We start from the raw sequence: 20,786 nt of genomic DNA on the forward strand, positions 1-20,786 counted from the left end.
ATTAGCAAGGAAAAAAGGGGATGAGAAGAGAGTGATATTTGGAAAAGTCACCAGGACCCGCTTAGGTGTAACAATGGGATGGAAGGAAGAAGAGAAACCGCACCTGGTGCCTGGTTCGTTGCAGGTGTCTCTATTTCAACTGTAATTGGAAAATGTCTGATTGTTTGTTTACATGTTGCAGTTTACCCTTGAAGGAGAGAGTGATTGAGTGGCGAGCGGGAGTGGTCAGGATTCAACAAACATAGCCACATCATGCATGCGAATGGGTAGACCACCCTGGAGTTATTCAAGAAGGTTGAGGCCAAAAGCTGGGAAAGGAGTCGAGGGATTGGGATATGGTGGGGGACGGTAGGGGGAACTGAAGTCAGCCACCCTCAAGGGCTAAATACTCCCACAAAGAGGTGTCTGTTAACAAGGGAAGTGGGTCACAATGGGATATCAGTTCTTTTTGTGCAGGAACGGATTTCAGAAGAGGTATGGAGGGTACGGGGTATGGACCTTAGCACAGACATATTGATCCTTAACAATGCAGAAGAGAAAGAGCGTAGGTATATTGCCGGAACGCAATGTTCCATTGGATGAGGTACAGGTCAAGAGAGACCAGGTGGGAAGGATTCTCATGGTAAAGGGAAAGTTGTATGACAAATGGTTAACACTGGTGGCATTGTATGCCCCAAACTCCCAGCAGATAGATTTTATTTTAAAAGTATTGAGTCTCATTGAAGGATGGTCAGAGGGTACCACAATCATTGGAGCAGACTTCAACGTGACCAGCGAAGAGGGACTGGATAACCTAGCGCCTGGCAACCAGCAACAGAGAGTGAACCCGTAGACTCAAGATTAGGAGAGTGCCTCCACATCTCTGGTGTGATGCGTGGAGGGAAAGGAACCCGGAAATAAAAAGATACACCTTCTGTTCTAAAACCCACATGACATACACCTGGATAGACTATCTCCTAATCAATAAAGGGAAGGAACCTCTCCTCAGGAAGGCAACTATTGAGCCGATATCATGGTCTGACCATGAAATGGTGGCAATACAAATGGAACAGGGCACCCCTTTAAGTAAGAAGAAGTATTTGCGATGCAATGACACATTATTAAGGGACAAATTATCTAGAGATACAATGAGGAAAGAAATTATTTCCTGGAAAATGATGGGGGGGGTGCGGAGGGTGCAACGAGGGATGGCGTGCTAGTCAGAAACCATGAGGGGGCTTATTATTTCAGAGAAGTCTAGGCAGAAAAAGAAACCTACCCTGTTTGAAGATAAATGGAAGTCCACAATAAGGAATCTGGAAGAGGAATATAGAAACGGTGCAGGCAAAAGAGGTGGTCGGTTACACGAGATACAACAGGTCAGATTGGCACTGCAGGAATGAAATCTGAGCAAGGTTTGTCAGGAATTGCGGGAGATCAAGCAGCAGTACTATGAAAAAAGGGATAAGGTTGAAATCATGTTGGCGTTCAGATTGAAGTCGCAAAGGGTGGAGAGGAGGGTCTGCACATTGGACGCGGTAAAATCGTTTGACAGGCAGTTGGGCCTTCCTACATCAGACACTGGAGAGATTTGGCTTTGGCCAGAACTGGTTGCTATGGCTGGCTGTACTCAATTCCCGCAGCAGGGGTGTTGGTAAATGGGGTGCAGTCACCCGAGATACTGCTTGGGAGAGTGACAAGACAGGGATTCCCCCTGCCACCTCTTCTCTATGTACTAGTAATGTAGCTAGTGGCTAGTGGCTAGTAATGTAGCTAGTGGCTAGTGGCAGTAGCCAATAGCTGTCACACTGAGGGAACATGAGCACATACAAGGGTTTCAAGTTCAAGGCCAGAAATACACGTTGACTCTTTTCGCCGATGATATATTGATGTTTGTTAAGAACCCTGTGGAGTCACTAATGCATATACTGGAGGACATTTGGGAATATGGACAGAATTCAGGGTTTGAGAAAGTCTGTGCTAAATCTATCATACTCCCCATGGGGGAAATCCCACACCAAAACTGCACCTTCCTTGTAGGCCCATGATTTTATAAGAGCAGAAAAGAGATTACATATCCAGGGATCATCCTGATGAGGAATCTAGAGGAAATCTATTAAGTAAACTATCTGCCTCTGTGTGCATAGGTGAAGAAAGACTTAGAATCATGGGAGGAGAAGACCTTCTTGTGAATGGCACAAGTGAATACTATAAAATGCATGTACTCCTTAAGTGTCTACACCTTGTCCCGATGTTGCTGACGCATGTCCAAGGGAGCTTTTTAAGCATGGTTAAAAAAGAATTGTTAAAATTCCCGTGGGCGAAATCTAGACCAAGAGCAGTCCTCCCAAAGCAAAAAGGGGGAGTGGGCTTCCCAAATCAGAAATCGTACTACAAGGGTGCACAGTTACGATTTTCTGAGGATTATTCTAGACCTTCAGGCCGGGAAACATTGGGTCTCACTGGAAAATGCAGCAAAGCACCCAGTCACGGTTGGGGAAGGGCTATGGGTTCTACGAAGGGAGATTCCACGTAGGGTTCTTGGGAATCCAGTGCTGGGGATTGTATGGGGTCTTTGGTGTGAAAAAGCAGACACAGGATGGTTGTCCACATGGCCATCTCCTCTTAGTTGTATATGGGCACCACCAATCAGTGATGGTATCGTTGACCCTAACATATTTCAGGCATGGAATGCAGGGGTACTAGAAAAAGCAGGCCCACTGTGGATAAAGGGTGCGTACATGGCATAGCCGCACCTGTAGGAATTGCTGAATATCAGTACCCTCTCAGTCTTCCTGCATATGTAATTAAAAGGGGTGCTTAATGAAAGGAAATGGGGTGAAAACCTAAAGAGAGATCTGACACCTTTTGAGAATTGCTTATTGATGATGCAAGGGGAACGTGGAAAGATCACCAGGCTGTACAAACTAATGATGGGAGTAGAACCATAGGACCCTTTGAAAGTCAGGAATAGGTGGCAGGAAGATCTGGGGTGAGAAGTGGACATAGTGCCCTGGAGTATGATGTGTAATGGGTAGGCTGAAATATCATTAGACCTCACAATATGAGATGCATGACTGCTTCACGGCTGGCAATATCTGCCGCCATTTCTCGCTTGCATGTATGCCACACGTAGCCTCCACTGTTAGAGGGCATGTACAGTAGAAGGCATATATTGGAACATGTGGTGGAGGGAAGTCCTGTCATGGATAAGGGAACTCTATCATATCGGTAGCACTCTAAGCCAATGGCTAGTTCTTTTTGGCTGGAGATGGAAGAAGGGTTCGGGCCCATAGACCATGGGTCATAGCTTGCTCCTGGCGGCAAGTGCGGCTCTGGCTCCAAAGTTGAAAAACAGTAAATTACCATCAAGACGAGAGTGACTAACAGTGGAAACATATATAATATGGAAAAATTGACTGATATGGTTTGCAAGTCCTGACGCGATATCAAGATGGAACGATTTCAGTTTGTAGCGAAGTACATGAGTTTGGATGGAGAAACTGAGGAAGTAGGAGCCTGCAAGGAAACAGAGGGAGGTAAATTAATTATACTAACGGAAGAGAAGACGGCGGCACCAATAAGATGGGGACGCCATGACAACCGGTTTAGGATCCGGAATAGGGGTGGTTATTTTGTCAAGTCATTTTGCGTTTTATTCATGTTGGACAAGACTTCATGGCAATTGCATATCTGATTGGTATCAAACTGTATGTTTGTTGATGCATAGGAAGGAATGGTTGATATGCATACCTATCCAACACTTTTTTTGAATACATGTTATAAAACACATTTTGAAGGGCAACGAAGCTGGTAATGTAAAACTATACCCGCTTGGTCATCTAACATCACTCCTTCATTTACACTAATTTCTCCAAGGTAGGCAGAAACAGAGTGCCTGCCTTGTACCGTGTCAGACTTGAGATGTCCTGCCCACCCTGCGTTTGGTTGCATCTCATTTTGCTTTCCTATTCAATACTGAAGTCTAAGTCTCAGAGTATAAATGAAGGACTACTAGTCGGGGTTTGCTGGGTGATGTGGGGCTGGTGGAGTATCTCACACTCGACTTGGGACAGCCTGAAAGATCTTCATAGAAATATATACATTCCAATAAGACTTTAACTATTGATAAGCGATCCCATTAAACGTCTGACCGCGCCACAGGATCACTCTGGTGGTGATAGTGCGCAGTACAAACATCCTTTAACATTAACATTAACACTATCCCGCCTTGGCTTCTCAGATAATGGTGACATGTTCCTTTAAAAGGACTAGCTAATCTTTTATTTTTTTTTTTAAACTATATGTCCAACAAGCACACAAAAAGCAGGCAAGGTTGGTTTGGATACCTTAAAACACAAAACAACGAGATGAGAGACAAACAACCTTGCTCTGCAGAAGTCCAGATTAACTTGAGACTTGTTGTGAATGAAGGTGTGTCTAAATATGGGGGTGGTGTTAGTGTTTACTGGTGGCGTGTCTTTCCGTGTTGGTAGATGTGGTGTGTTGTCACAGTGAGGCAACACAATTGCACATTGCTGTCTTTTATGTTTGTGATTAAGTTTGTCACAAATATGTATTCATCTCTATAAATTGTCCTTGAAAAATCAACCAGCAATTTAATAAAATTGTAGAATATTTTGATTATTGATTCACTTTGTGCAATCAGGAACTTTCCTCACTGTATTTTGATGTTTTTCCTCCCTTTGTTCCAGATACCTTAGTAAAATGTGGGGCTGCCCTCTCTATTTGCTGTTAGTTTTGGTCCCGCCGTCACCTGTGAGGCTTTTGCATAAATGATTATGACCGACATTAGGTTCTAAAACTAAGCAGCTCCAATAGTTTTTTAACATTGCAGTTATTTATTTTTGCAATGTTGGAAGTAGAGACTTTTCACAGAGGCTGAAATTCAAGTGGCCATAAGTGGCCCATTGATATTTGACCAACTTCTAAACAACCAACAAGGTGACAGCGACTCTCTATTGAAACTCAAAGTGTTTCAGGGCAGAACGTCATGGGCAATTGTTAAATTCGCAACCGGGGAAGGGACATTAGCCGATCAGGTGGATGGAACGGCGTGCAAGAATATATATTCTCCGCCTGCTGCTCCAGCCACCCGAGGCCCTAGCCCGGGTTGTGCAATTTTTTAAAAGAAATGTATGTGGGGAGGCAACAGGGAGCCTTTCCCTGTTGCCTACACACTCTGCCATTCGCAGAACCAAACCTAAACTTCTTCCCCACCCCTACCTACCTCTCCACTAATCTGCAGGTAATTTGGCGCATCTCCCGCTCCAGCCATCGCGATAGAAACAGAAAAGGCACTTTGTCCCTTTTCCCTATGGCGACGGCCATCTTTGTTTTTAAAAAAAAATAAAGCCATTTGCACCCCGAGTGCGAATGAATTTCACGCCCCAGCAGGGGGGGGGGGCGTACATGGCCGGTAACGGCCCACAGCCCTTGCCAAGGCCCTCGCTATACTCAGTCTCAAGCTGGCGTGCCGTTACCGGCTATGTTCACTCCCCCCCCTGCCGGGGCATGGAAGCCTTAGGAATAAGTAAATGTAAACATCATGCCTTTGGGGATACAAGTTCAAAAAACACTGTGTCTTTCCCTTGATGGTAACAAATGCACAATAGGCTTCAGTCAGATAGCCACAAAATGTAGCAGGTTTTTGATGTTTCACTCCATCAAGATCTTATACTTTATATTAAAAGAACCAGAGGCTGCAGAAAAACCATTTCTAGAAAATGCACTCATCACAGAAACAACATCTAAGCTGGATGGCATCAACAAGGAGATAGAGAAATGTAAAAAAATGTATCTTCACAAAAAATATAGTAAACTTAAAAAAGATATTAACCTTTTCTTCTACAAACATGGTATACCCATATCTGGCAACAGATTATATGTTCAAACCTTTATTTGGCTAGCCAACAGCCGAAGGGCGATGATCCCCTTGGCAATCGACAGAAAAAAATGGTAAATTCTTCTGACATCAGCAGCTCATTGGCTGAAGAAGAACAGATATCAGTAATTTTCTAATAATAGACCTTTCTTGGGGAGAGGCCAGCTGTGACGTCGCAGGCAATTGCATGAAATGAACCAACTAAATCAGAGTGGACAAAGAAATTCAGAAAATATAGGCAAGCATATAAAAGTTGACAACCCCGATTTTCAACCTAACGTCGCTTAATTTGACGACAACACAAATTCAGGTTTTACCTAAGGGACTTTCTTTTAGCCCGACACGATGCAGGAACATGGCAACAACAGAAATTAAACGTAGAAAATGCTTTAGGAAATAAAGACACATGCACTATTTAAGGATAAGAGCAGTGGGGCATTTGCAATTGTCAGCTCTAGGAGAGTTGAAGAAACACTTGGGAGAGGGGTCCTTGGAATGCGGTGGGTAGGGGCCAAGAGGAGCAGGGGGAATAGTTGGGGAGGACCCCTCTTGAGCGAAAGGCAGGGAAAGATGATGGCGATATTAAAGCTGTTGGGCTCTGGGGTGAAGGGAGCTCTGGATGGGGCTCTTGAGAACAGGAGGGTGCGAAGGGGAGGGAGGGGCCGGAGGGGATGGGACAACTCTCGGTGGAAGGGGGGGCTTGACGGGCTAAGGGGAAGATCTTTTGGGGGAGAGAAATAATTTGGCAAGGAATAGAGAGCCAACTAGGGAAAAGGGTACGAGGGAATCCAGAGGCAAAGGAAAGCAAGAGGGGGGAAAAGGAGACCTAAACGCATCCTTAAATAAAGGAGCCAAAGCGGACAATGGAGAATGAAATGAAATTAAGACATTGAAAGAAAATGCACTTAAATAGAGATGGGGAAAGAAAAATGAAAAAGAAAAATTGCAAAAGAAAGAAATGGCCCAAAGATAGAGAGGGACTGTTAAGGAGGGACGGGGCGCCTGCGACGGGTCCCCCAAGGACCCGAAGGGGCGGGGGAGACAAGGATGCTATTGCTCAGCGCAGAATCCTGAGGGTAGCGGCAAAAACGGAACACCTGTAAGCTAACTCCTGACTTTATGTATGTAATAAAGTTTGCTGTGGCCATTTTTCTCCCACTCAGTCAACTGGTCATGCCTCTCATTGGGTTGGCTGTGGGGGGGTTGGGCCCCAAGGGCAGAGGGTAGCGGTTAATGAAGGGGGCAAATTGGGGTGTGTATGAACAGCGTATGGAGTTGTGCCCCCACTGCCTCCCAGGCCCTCCGACCTCTGTGATTGGCTGTGTGCTCCGTAGCTGAGTCGGGTCTAGTGACCCTGACCCAAGGCCTGCCTTCATTACCACGGGAGCCTAGCAGGTGAGTGGGGCTCTTAGAGCGACCCATTGTTTTGTAAAAAAGGCCACCCAGGCCCTGTGAGTACCCCCATTGCCGCCCACACCTTCCTCCTGCTTCTCCCTCCCTCTGCCCGCCTCCCAGGCCCTCCTACCCCTGTGATTGGCTGTGTGCTCCGTAGCTGAGTCGGGTCTAGTGACCCTGACCCAAGACCTGCCTCCATTACCACCGGAGCCTTGCAGGTGAGTGGGGCTCTTAGAGCGACCCCATCTCTTTGCAAAAAGGCCATACAGGCCGTGTGACTGCCCCCATTGCCGCCCGCACCTTCCTCCTGCTTCTCCCTCCCTCTGCCCGCCTCCCAGGCCTTCCCACCCCTGTGATTGGCTGTGTGCTCCATAGCTGAGTCGGGTCTAGTGACCCTGCCCCAAGACCTGCCTCCATTACCAGCGGAGCCTAGCAGGTGAGTGGGGCTCTTAGAGCGACCCCATTTTTTTGTAAAAAGGCCATCCAGGCCGTGTGAGTGCCCCCATTGCCACCCACACCTTCCTCCTGGTTCTCCCTCCCTCTGCCCACCTCCCAGGCCCTCCCACCCCTGTGATTGGCTGTGTGCTCCGTAGCTGATTCGGGTCTAGTGACCCTGACCCAAGACCTGCCTCCATTACCACCGGAGCCTAGCAGGTGAGTGGGGCTCTTAGAGCGACCCCATTTTTTTGTAAAAAGGCCATCCAGGCCGCGTGAGTGCCCCCATTGCCACCCGCACCTTCCTCCTGCTTCTCCCTCCCTCTGCCCACCTCCCAGGCCCTCCCACCCCTGTGATTGGCTGTGTGCTCCGTAGCTGAGATGGGTCTAGTGACCCTGACCCAAGCTCTGCCTCCATTACCACTGGAGCCTAGCAGGTGAGTGGGGCTCTTAGAGTGACCCCATTTTCTTGGAAAAAGGCCATCCAGGCCGTGTGAGTGCCCCCATTGCCGCCCGCACCTTCCTCCTGCTTCTCCCTCCCTCCGCCCGCCTCCCAGCCCTCCCACCCCTGTGATTGGCTGTGTGCTCCGTAGCTGAGTCAGGTCTAGTGACCCTGACCCAAGACCTTCCTCCATTACCACCGGAGCCTAGCAGGTGAGTGGGGCTCTTAGAGTGACCCCATTTTTTTGTAAAAAGGTCATCCAGGCCGTGTGAGTGCCGCCATTGCTGCCCGCACCTTCCTCCTGCTTCTCCCTCCCTCTGCCCGCCTCCCAGGCTCTCCCACCCCTGTGATTGGCTGTGTGCTCCGGAGCTGAGTCGGGTCTAGTGACCCTGACCCAAGACCTGCCTCCATTACCACCGGAGCCTAGCAGGTGAGTGGGGCTCTTAGAGCGACCCCATTTTTTTGTAAAAAAGGCCTTGGTCCATACCTCCATCTAGTTGGCTTACAGCCCCTGCTGTTGCTCCCAATTCTTCCCCCGCCTCTGGTTTCCACCCCCTCCCTACTCCCTGCCTGCGCCCCATCAAGCGATTGGCTAATTCTGCACTATTAAGCCACCTCCCCAGGGCAGCCCTCTGCCCGGCAGCCCCTGCGGCAAAGGGCCCCAAGGCAAAGGGCGGCTCCTACGCTGGTGGCTCCAAGACATGTCTGCAGTTGTCTGCAGGGGAAGCCAATGAAGCCAGCAGCCAACAGACACCAACAAAACTGGGAAGCCAGTGGCCAGCCGTCAACCAGCAACTACAAGGACCAGTAAGGTAGGGTGGCATGAGTTGGGGAGAGGTACAGCTCGACCCTAGATACCTGACCACTAGGCAAAACCAATGTTCATCAATGTGATCACCCCCGTTGCCCCAAACTGCATTGATAGCAGGGCCTCTGTGCCCAAATTGCATTGTGTGATCTCCAAACTGCATTGATAGCAGGGCCTCTGTGCCCAAATTGCATTGTGTGATCTCTAAACTACATTGATAGCAGGGCCTCTGTGCCCAAATTGCATTGTATGATCTCCAAACTGCATTGATAGCAGGGCCCCTGTGCCCAAATTGCATTGTGTGATCTCCAAACTGCATTGATAGGCCTCTCTCCCACTATACAGGTGTCTCAAACCTAGCAGGGCCTCTGTGCCCAAATTCCATTGTGTGATCTCCAAACTGCATTGATAGGCCTCTCTCCAACTATACAGGTGTCTCAAACTTAGCAGGGCCTCTGTGCCCAAATTCCATTGTGTGATCTCCAAACTGCATTGATAGGCCTCTCTCCCACTATACAGGTGTCTCAAACTTAGCAGGGCCTCTGTGCCCAAATTGCATTGTGTGATCTCCAAACGGTATTGATAGGCCTCTCTCCCACTATACAGGTGTCTCAAACTTAGCAGGGCCTCTGTGCCCAAATTGCACTGTCTGTTCTCCAAACTGCATTGATAGCAGGGCCTCTGTGCCCGAATTGCATTGTTTGATCTCCAAACTGCATTGATAGACCTCTCTCCCACTATACAGGTGTCTCAAACTTAGCAGGACCTCTGTGCCCATATTCCATTGTGTGATCTCCAAACTGCATCGATAGGCCTCTCTCCCACTATACAGGTGTCTCAAACTTAGCAGGGCCTATGTGCCCAAATTCCATTGTGTGATCTCCAAACCGCATTGATATGCCTCTCTCCCACTGTACAGGTGTCTCAAATTTGATAAGCCTCTCTCCCACTATACAGGTATCTCAAATTGAGTCCACTCTCAAATCTAGCTCACTCCCAAATTTAACTAACTCTCAAGCAAGACAGAAGCCACCAGTGAATTACGGTCGTGGGTCACTCTGACTAGGGCCTCTCGCATCAAAAGGCAAAAGTCCAAGCTGCGCCCATCCAAGCCACCCTCCCCAATCCACATAGCCTGCTCACCACAGTGAACCGCGCTCAGGGAGACGAACAGTAAAGAGAGCCATCAATAACACCCAATTTAATACCCTTACCACCCCCCAGGACAGCGACTGAATGAGTCGCCAACTCCAGCCCGAATACCACCAGCAGACAGAGCCAAAACTAGTAGCGGACACCCCCTCACCCACCACTACACCACAAGACCACTAGACAACCAGACCAAAGCAGGACCAACTAGATGTCACCAAACAAAGACTAAACAACTTAAACAACTCTCAACTATACAATGCAGCATAAATGACCCATTCCAAGGAAAAGACAAAGAGATGAAAGAACAAACACTCCAGAACAGCAACTTAGAACAACAACCATAGACTGGACCCCCACAGACAGGAACACAAACCGAAGCAACTCTGAGAGAAGAAAAAGAAAAAAATCCCTCTACCTAACTCCATACCTCGCAGGCAACTGGCCACCACGGCAATCCAACCCAACATTAGAAGCAGCAACATCAAACAACCCAACACAAGCAAGTAGAAGAAGGATGACCAACACAAACAACAAACAGACGACCAACGCAATAACCCCCTACATCACCAAAGCAAGAGGAACTTCCAATCAACAACCACAACTCCTGGAAGATGAACTTGATGAAAACACAAAAAAGTCCAAGACAAAACCTAGAAGAACTCTTCGAAGACGCTGACACCCTGAATCCCACAGCCCAACAATTGACCGACCAGGAAGAAAACCTCAACACCGAGCAGAAGACGACCTTGACAAAGCCCAAACCAAACAACACCTCCAAAATTCACTGCAATCTAATAAACGCAAGATCCATGTCAAAACACTCAACAGAGATCTTCGACCTACTCGACGACAACGGAATTGACATCCTGTTCATCACAGAAACATGGCTGGACGACAACTACAAAATGACACTCCAAAGCTGCCTTCCGACCGACTTCAAATGCCTACAAATAAACAGAAAAAACAGGAGGAGGCATCGCTATAGCATTCAAAGAACACCTGAAAATAAAAACTGACGAACCACTCAACATCCTCAACTGCGAAACCATGGTAATACACCTAACAGCAAGCCCAAAAACCAACATCACATTCATCCTGGTATTCAGACCGCCGACATATGATGCAACATTCGTCAATAACTTCATAGAAGCCATCACCAACTTAGCCATCAACCACGAACACCTAATCATCCTGGGGGACTTCAACATCTGGTTTGAAGACAGCCACGCCAACTCCCAAAACTCACAAATTGAACAACTCAGCACCATGAAACTATGACAACTAGTCAAAGGAGCAACGCACTCGGCAGGACACACCCTAGACGCAATATTCGCCAAAGAAAAACACATCACCACGGCACCTCCGATACAAATACTGTGGAGCGACCATCTCATCATCCCATTCGCGATCACTCTGCCTACCCAAGCCTACATCCAACATCCGAAACTCACAACCACCACCAAAAGAAACTGGAAACACGTCAAAGAAAGCAACCTATTCGAACAACTGGAATTAACGAAACCCTCAATTACCGAACTGGAGCTAGCTGACCTAGACGGGAAAGCAGAGATACTGCCCAAATGGATCGCAGATACAATAGACAAGATCGCCCCAGAAAAACCATTCACCCCATCAAAAAAAAGAGCAATGGCAAAATGGCTCACCCCACTATTAAACGACATGAAAAAAGAAAACAAAAAGATGGAATTGGAATGGAGGAAAGAATACAACCCAGGGAAAAAACATTGTACCAGAAACAAATCCGCGCATACAAGAAGGAAATTCAAAAGGCAAAGAGAAGACATTACGATGACAGAATCAACAATGCCACCAACACACAAAAAGAAATGTTTAGCATCATTGAAGAAATGAGAAACCCACCAGGCTGCGATAACACCTCTATCCCCTCAGAAAAACTATGCAACGACCTGGCAGACAACTTCAAACCATACAAAGCGACCAACCAACCACAACATAAAACCCAACGAACCTAACATGGAGCCACAACACAAACTCCAAAGCTTTCCTGAAATATCAACAGAGGCATTCGCAATTCTGGTAAAACGAAGCAAGAAAGCGGGATCACCCATGGACCCCTGTGCCGCAGACATCGACAAATCAATCCTTGCGCAAGGATCGCCAGCAGAACACTACAGAAACCTTCTAAATCTATCACTTTCAACCGGGACTGTACCGAAGATCTTCAAATCAGCATACATCAAGCCACTCTTGAAAAACACAAGTGGGGACGTAGATGACCTTTCCAACTACAGGCCGATCTCTAACATCCCCTACCCAGCAAAACCTCTAGAAACCTACGTATATAAACTAACCCAAGAACAAGCAGAAAAACATCACCTGCTGGAAAAAGCTCAAATCGGGTTCAGACCAGCGAGAGGAACGGAAACAGCACTACTATCCATCTGGGACGACCTCAAAACTAACGCAGAATCAAACAATACCTCAGCCCTTATTCTGCTCGACCCCTCTGCAGCCTTTGACACAGTTAGCCATGACACCTTGACCAAAAGACTAGAAGACATAGGCATAACAGACACAGCACTATGCTGGACCAAATAATTCCTAGCAGACAGAACAGAAACCGTATGGATAAAACCTTTCAAATCCACTCCACGAGTTACCGACTGTGGAGTGCCACAAGGATCTTCACTATCTCCACTATATTTCAACATCTATCAGACACCGGTCATCAGAATCTTCACAAAATACAACATTACATGTTACAACTATGCAGATGACACTCAGATCATCTACATAATCAAAGACACTGATGCCGACCATTCAACCCTAACCAACTGTCTAAAAGAAGTCTTCAACTGGATGGATGCCAACAACCTGAGAATCAACCCAGGAAAGACAGAAATCATGATCGTATCCAAAGACCAAGAGAACGAAACCACCATCCCATGGCCAACACCCTAACCCTAGAACCACAAATAAATGCAACAGTGAAGAAATGTTTTTTCCTCCTCCACACGGCAAGAAGAATTCTATCTTTCCTCTCCTTCACACACAAAACACTCACTATCGTCGCCCTAATCATGTCAAAAATCGACTATGCAAACAGCCTCTACCTCGGAATACCAGAATACCTCCTGAAGAAACTGCAACGTATCCAAAATGCAGCAGCAAGACTACTCCTCAAACTATCGAGAAGAGACCACATCACTCCAGCCCTAAAAACACTACACTGGCTCCCAGTAAAACATCACATCACCTTCAAAACAATGTGCATAACACACAGGGCAATCAGCAGACAAGGAGCAGAATTCCTACAAAAGAAAATAACAGTCTACAAACCATCGAGACTCCTCCGATCAAGCAACGAAATCCGCCTGGAACTCAAACCATACCTTAAGAAAAAACTTGGAGGCACCTCCTTCTACCACTTAGCCGCAAAAATCTGGAACAACATCGCAAAAGAAATACGAAACACTGAAGATCACCTAAATTCAGGAAATCACTAAAAACCTGGCTCTTCAACACGACAGACTAAATCTGGAAACCAAAACTGGAAAAAGGATTACTAAACCGGAAAGGACACGGACATCCCCGACCTGAGAGGGTAACTCCCACGGCACCTGGACGGGTGACACCGGATAGACTGGAACACAGGCGGCACGCACGGAGACTGAGCCAACTACCCCAGACAATCCCACCAACACTTTCGCCCGCCCCTTAGTTACCGCCAGGTACCACAGTGGTGTGGAATTGTCGAGATATTGGTAATCACCACACTACCTGAGAGGTTGACATTGGCAGGTGCACTGGCCACAGGAGTATGAAGGGAGGATAAGGGGAGCTACGAGAGAGAGCTTGTTAGAGGTGGGGGCCAGAGGAGTAAGGAACCTTGTATGCCAGTCGGACCCAGATCAGGACAGAGCCGCATCAGGGGAGACTACGCAAGCCGAGTGCCTCAATTCAGGATAGAGACGCAAACTAACCAACCCTACTAACAATTTCCCTTTCTGCATACACCTCTCAAACTCCAAACCAAACACAACCAAACCTACAGCACAACAAACCGCACATACTTCACTACATTGCAACAACAAAACAAAAACACACATAGTCTTGCACAACAGTACACAATGACTACCGGCCGCAAACACCCCAGGTCCAGCCAACGGACCCACCGCGCTGAGGCCGCCAACAGCACATCACTGCTCTCTTGCACCTTTCCTGCTTGCTCCCACTAACTCAACCTCCCCTCCTCTTTCAGAGACGCCAGAGCGCCAGGGGACCACTCTGGTGGTGATAGTGCGCGGTGCAAATGTCCTTTAACATTAACATTAACATAAACACTGTGAGAAGCAAACCTCCAGTAGCAAATGCAGACCTGCATCAACGTTCATCCCATTAGATCAGGAAACACCTCCGGAAATTTTGCATTCAAGAAAATGATTATACAATAACTCCCTCGAGTATTTAAGAACCCGGTCCCTGCTTTCAAGTAACAGAGCAAAGGTAGAAAACAGGGCTCTGCGAAACAATGTCAAACGTATCATGCAACCGCCAGATAAAGCGTCTACGCTGTTACAAAATATTGAACACTATTTAAAAATAACATCTGATCCCACCGTGGAACTCATGGTGCAATTGCAGAACTCATGTGAAAGAGGCATAGAGGAAGGCGTCATTATGCAACCAGGAGTGATGTTCTTGACCCAAAGGGATACGAGAAATCCACTTTTATATGCATTACCAAAAATACACAAAGACCCTGTTAAGCTGCCAGGAAGACCCATAGTCTTAGTGTCTCTACGTGTTTCACCATTGGAACCAAGCAGTAAGTACATTGCCTAATTCTTACAACCTATTGCCCAACAAACAGGAGCCTTTCTAAATGACACATCAGACACAATTCAAACATTAGAGGTTTTGGCATGCAATATGCATGAGAATGTATTGGTGTATTATTATGTGGTCGTGCTATACATAAATGTGCCATAGCGAGAAGTAGTAGATCTAGTCCCAATTAAACTCAATGAGAGACTTTCACCCCAACCAGTCTCTACACAATTCATTGTGCAACTACTGGACTTTACTTTATGCAAACAAATGTTTTACTTTTGTATAAAGAAATGTATGATCAGATTAAAAGTACGGCTATGGGTGCTTCAAATGCACACAGTTTAGCCAACATTTACATGGCTGAGTTTGAGCACAGGGACACATTTAACATCAACCGATTTAAAGATTACATAGTTTCTTGGAAGTGGTTTATAGATGACATTCAAAGGCGACACTAGCATTCTGCAGGAGATTTGTAATTTGGTTAATCTCTCTAAATACAAATGTACAATTCACAATGACCTATGAAACGGACCAAGTAGCCTTTCTAGATGTTACCATAGGCCATCGACCAGGGAAACTCTTTCCAACTTTATTACGAAAACTATCAGATCAGAATTCTATGTGAATAGATTCGAGCCATCACCCAAAAACATTAAGAGACAGCCTGCTGGAGGGACAATTATTGAGTATTAGACGAAATTGCTCATATAAGGATGGCTACTCTGAACATGGCAATCCTTTGACTGATAAACTACAAGCTCCAGGTTACGCCAATAGACTATTAATACGTTTGGCGAGAAGAGCTTGATTTACCCTACGGGAACCTTTACTTGAGACTAGAAACAAACCCACTCCAGCCACCGCTATAGTATGTGTTCCTGCACACTCTAGACATACGCCAGGGTTTACCCAACTGATTAAAAGGCGTAGGCCTTAGTAAAAGCCTGGGCAGCTTTCCACGTGTGCCTGTGTTTGCACTCAAAGGGGGCACAAACATCAGGGACAAATGTGTCCATGTTAAATTCTCTGAAATAAAACAGACAAGCACAATTACTACCCATTAAAACCTACAAAGCACTATATAGTGGGCCATATCCCTTGTGAATGTGGACACTCAAATACTATGATCATAAGAATGATAAGTTCTCTCAAAAGCTTAGGTTGAAAGGAATTTCACAATAGATTTTCTGTTGTGCTAATCACAACAATTATTCATTAATTTTGAAACCTGCAACGCACGGACAGTTACCAAATCAGATTTAGTGCATTGATTGATGTTCAGGTCGAACTACTTATGAGTTATATAGAAGAAACAACTTAATTTTCTTCATCTTTTTCATTTGATTGTCATTGTTAATTTACAAGATAGGTATATGAAATGCTTTCCCTTTCTCGTCTTTCATTGGAAATTATTGTATATTTTTCTTTGATGTCTTCATGTACTTCATGTATTGTGTCACTTTTCATGTTATAATACCAGCAGTTTTATGTTATAAAACTGGCATGGTTTTTATGAACAGTTTGATTCAGAATAAACTACTTCAAAACTGAAGTGACTACATTACACAATTACACGTGAATGTCTTTCTGCTTTAGGTGTTACCCAGCGTAAAATCCATGCAGATACACGCAACCTATGAATGAATGTTGTGCTGAATTTAGAAGTACTCAAACACAGCGGGGACTATATATATATATATATTTCATGATATTTACATATGGCCCCTGCCACCGCTGTAACCAGGGCCGGCCCTTTTTTGTTTGAGCATCTCCCTTGTTGGAGATGTACTGTGTGGCCTTCCACGAAGAAATCTACGTTGTTTCAACATGGCAGTTGAAAAACAGTTCTAATTGCAATATCAGAAATGCAATATAGGCAATACAATGCCCATGTGCTAAAATAAATGTCGGCATGACTAACAGACCGGTGTCCACTAGGATTACTGAGCACCGACCTAAAATAAAGCACAAAATAATACAAGCACCATTGGTTAAAAATTTCTTTCAATTTCCACATACTCCTTTTGGGGGGATGATGTTGGTTTCCTTTAATTCTAGCTGTTTAGCTCATGTTATATTATGTTGAGGTTTCATTATTGTATTTGGCTTTAAATGTCTAATATGTAAGCGCCTTGAAGCTTCCTTCAGGCAGCAGTTTGCACCCCTCTAAAAACTGTAACGGAAGGCACACTAGGATATCTAATCTGTTGACTAGACCCCAAACCCCTGTTTTGACCTAACATCTGCATGATGCCCTCTATTGACAGGACACAGTAACTACAGCCTGGGGTGAGAAGGCTAGTCGAAGACTGGATAATGTAAATTAACTCCCATGATCTCCCATCCTCAGCCTAACAGGATTCCTGCATCACACACCACTATAGCCGTTCCCAAAAAGGCCTTAACAGGACTCTGGAACCTGCAGTAGGACTCAAGTAGAGCATCCGAGACTAAACCAACCCCACACTGATATGGCTACTGGAGCTTACACCATGCCACCCTATCTCACCAGGGCCTAAGGCCATCTGCTGGCCACCAACTGAACACCACATTTGCTTCAGAATCGTATGCCTGACCCATTGTAGTCTCCATAATAGGGGCCCATGTATATTGCATCACTGCTCAGATCTACATGTGAGAGTCTCCTGCCTTCAATGCCCCCCACCCCAACCACTATCCCAAAGAGATCCACCATGCATGGTCCTTTGCAGTGAATGCCTCCACAATTTGGAATGAGCTGGCCAGAACACTGAGAATGGAATCCAACTATTTCCTATTGAACCCTTTGCTTAAACACTTCCTTTTCAGACAGGTTTTCCCTGAAGCCCGCTGGGGGTCTTCCCGCGGCCCAGCAGGCCCTACTCATTTTTCCCAGATGTATGGAGTCCGTGCTGACATCACAGCACTCTGATCATAGATCATTATTCACAGCAGGGAAGCACCACCTCTATTTTAGTGGAACACACCTGTTTTTCACTGTTGATGAACCATGACTCTTTTGATTTCACTTTGTTTGTGATTTGTTATATAGTTACCAAACCCATGTTTTGTACTGTGTACTTTACAGCGGTTGCCTAACTGCACACCCCCTTTCGTCCCCACCATATTTCATTCCCACTAACACATCCGGTGCACCCCACCCCCTCTTTTTCTTACGCTTTGAAACTATTCTTTTGCAAGTTGGCACTATGGGAAACCACAATATAAAATATACATTTCGCTCATTGACTCATTGGCTCTAATATTGGTTCTCGTGAATCAGTTAAATTATTGAGTCATGGGCACTATTATAAGCTACAATGAGTCAACCATTGAGTCATGGGTCTACCACTGGTCCTAATTTGTCTCCAATTCTTGCTCTAATTACCTAGCGTTTGAGTCATTGGCACTAATATTGGTGGTTAATGTACAATGAAAGTGCTGGCTTGAGAGCGGTAGTGCCTGCTGTGTGATCCTGCCGTTGATACTGTGGGTTGTGAGGGGGTGGCATTGTCGGAGGTTTGTATGGGCATGGGAGGACACTGGGGGTCCTGGTAGGTGTGATTCTAAAACTCACATTGGGAGTCACTGTGTGATACCCTTTCTCCAGGACATTCGACAGCCACAGAAATAGGACTTTTGTTGCATGCTGCCCAGTGCTGTTGCAACTTAGAAAAATGAATATCTCGAAGGGTGCACTCTCATTTCATTAATTATTCACCAACACTGCAAAGCATTATTTAAAATCAAGAGACTATCGCCCATTCAGGTACACTTTAGAAGAGCTCATTCTTGGGCAGCCCATTGCCATTGCCACTGCCTGTGTTGCTGGTTGCCAGGGCCACTGCTAGCATCATTGTATTAAATACCTTCAACTGCTCCTCTTGAACTTCTGTCCTTCGTCATTTCCATTTACTGATCACAAATGGCATGAAACAGAAGACCGCCCACCTCCAGCATACACCCGAAACACTGCTGTGGCCAGGTCCACGTGATGGACAAAGCAAAGCACCTGTGCATGGTGGTGTGTGGCCTTCTCCCCACACACATCTTTACACAGCCAACTCTGGGCGCTGCCAATTGTGATAGCTGGATTAGCATTCCCAGATTAATTCCCATGGGATTGGTGTGGGTCGCCTACAAACGCTACTGGCAATCAAGCCTCCACGCCTCAAGGGCACCCATGTGCACATATTGCTGCCACCACACAACCATGCTTTGATTACTTCTAGTGCCACCTTCCAGGAAGTAGAAACTTCCTTGACTGCAAAATGCTTGTTATCGTGAAACGCTCTATTTTCCCTCTTTCTGATGAACATTGCGCCTCGTCCACTGCTAAGGACTACACACGAACCCCTACTGCTGCAATCAGATACCCTAGCCATCACCCCCTCATATCCTTCCAACTGTTAGCCTGTCTCTTTCCTGCCCTTACTCCTGCTTTTCCCTCCCTCTCATCTTCTCCCTTTTCCTTTCCTCCACAGAACAAGGTCTACTTGCAAGACACCACTTTCCATGCAAGCCCACGCCCCGTAGGAACATATAACTACATACTTTTACATTCAGTTTGAATTTCCAAAGGCTGCTAATACTAGGGCCCACCCTTGAAATGTGCAGCAAGAAGCAGGATTTGCCATGTTCAGAACAGCCTAATGTCCAATGATCTGCCCAACTGGCTAGCGCTGGCACATTTTGTGGGACGATGTGAGTCGGCTTGATGAGTTGGTTTACTGCCAATTATTTAACCAGCATGCATTATAATGATCAACTTTCCTCCAGATTTCCCAAAATCTTCCGCCACTCAAACAGTGTGTGGCTAAAAGTCATGAACTGCGATTAATAATTGTGGGACAACCTTTTGGGGTAGGATGACCTATATTTTGACAAAATCCTATTCTCGGCTTTATATTTTCACATGCACCCAATTAGATGTTTCACCTTGGCCCTGGCGCCCACTTCCACCCAAGCTCCCAGGTGCTTATTGGAGAGTCCTAGTATCCTTGAGACTGCAGACGAAAGAAGAATAGGAAGAAGTCATCATTTGTAATTCTGAAATAAGGAACCCTCCTTGGCTCGGGTATTTCATGCTTCATTTTCATGTGTTTTGCAGAGAGCGATTGGTATTTGTGCCACTTGACGATCATTGTCCCGCAAGAGGAGAGCTTGCAATGGACCATGTATCCATTTCCCTACCTGGCCTGCGTAGACCCAGCGGCAGAGAAAGGCGCGTCCGTCTACCAGCTGTTGGCCCACTACTATCACGACGAAAGCTCCAGCGATGGAATATCATACCTGCTTGTGGAAGGTAAGCAATGAGCCGCCTGAGGCATGTTGAGGCACCTTGTCCCGGTAGTATCGTCCACCACCACCCATTCATTGCAAAGGCATTATACATCCTCAAGTAACCCGAATTGCATGGAGCACTGGGGAGGGCCCCCATGGCCAGCAAGGTGGTCAGTGAACTGGAATGTAGCTTTTCTTGATACTTGCTAGGTGTTTGCTGGGAGCCCAGTTTGGAATATGTGGAAACCAGAAGAAACCATTGAACCCAAAGGACTGGCAGAAATGTCAGTGTCAGCTGGATAACTTCAAAGTAATGTAACATTCAAGTTTTCATCGGTTTAGTCTCACACTACAGTGAATGGAAGAACGTCAACACTTAATATCAAAAACAGCATCATTGTTAGTACAGAGTGTGCAATGGGGGGGAGTCCTTCTCGCTCTAAAAAATCATTTTATTTTCCTTAGTAACAAGACTGCTTGTAGATCTACACTGTTTCACTCTTCGGATGGAGTATTGTAACCCCCAATTGCATGCGCTTCTTCAGGGTAAAAGGTCAAGGTTTATTTAGCATGTCTCAGTCCTGTGAATA

The 20,786-nt window shown here is 46.1% G+C and overlaps 1 protein-coding gene across 1 annotated transcript in view; it reads left to right on the forward strand.

Moving 5' to 3' along the window:
* Nucleotides 1–20,786, forward strand: part of LOC138497739 (neural-cadherin-like) — a 609,504-nt gene that overhangs the window by 225,906 nt on the left and 362,812 nt on the right. The window contains exon 2 of the mRNA XM_069621376.1: nt 20,024–20,218. Coding sequence (XP_069477477.1) covers nt 20,024–20,218 — 195 coding nt within the window. The remainder of the gene's footprint in view (nt 1–20,023; nt 20,219–20,786) is intronic.

The sequence above is a fragment of the Ambystoma mexicanum genome, chromosome 5q, assembly GCF_040938575.1.
Source record: "Ambystoma mexicanum isolate Mex_15411 chromosome 5q, UKY_AmexF1_1, whole genome shotgun sequence".
Taxonomy (NCBI): domain Eukaryota; kingdom Metazoa; phylum Chordata; class Amphibia; order Caudata; family Ambystomatidae; genus Ambystoma; species Ambystoma mexicanum.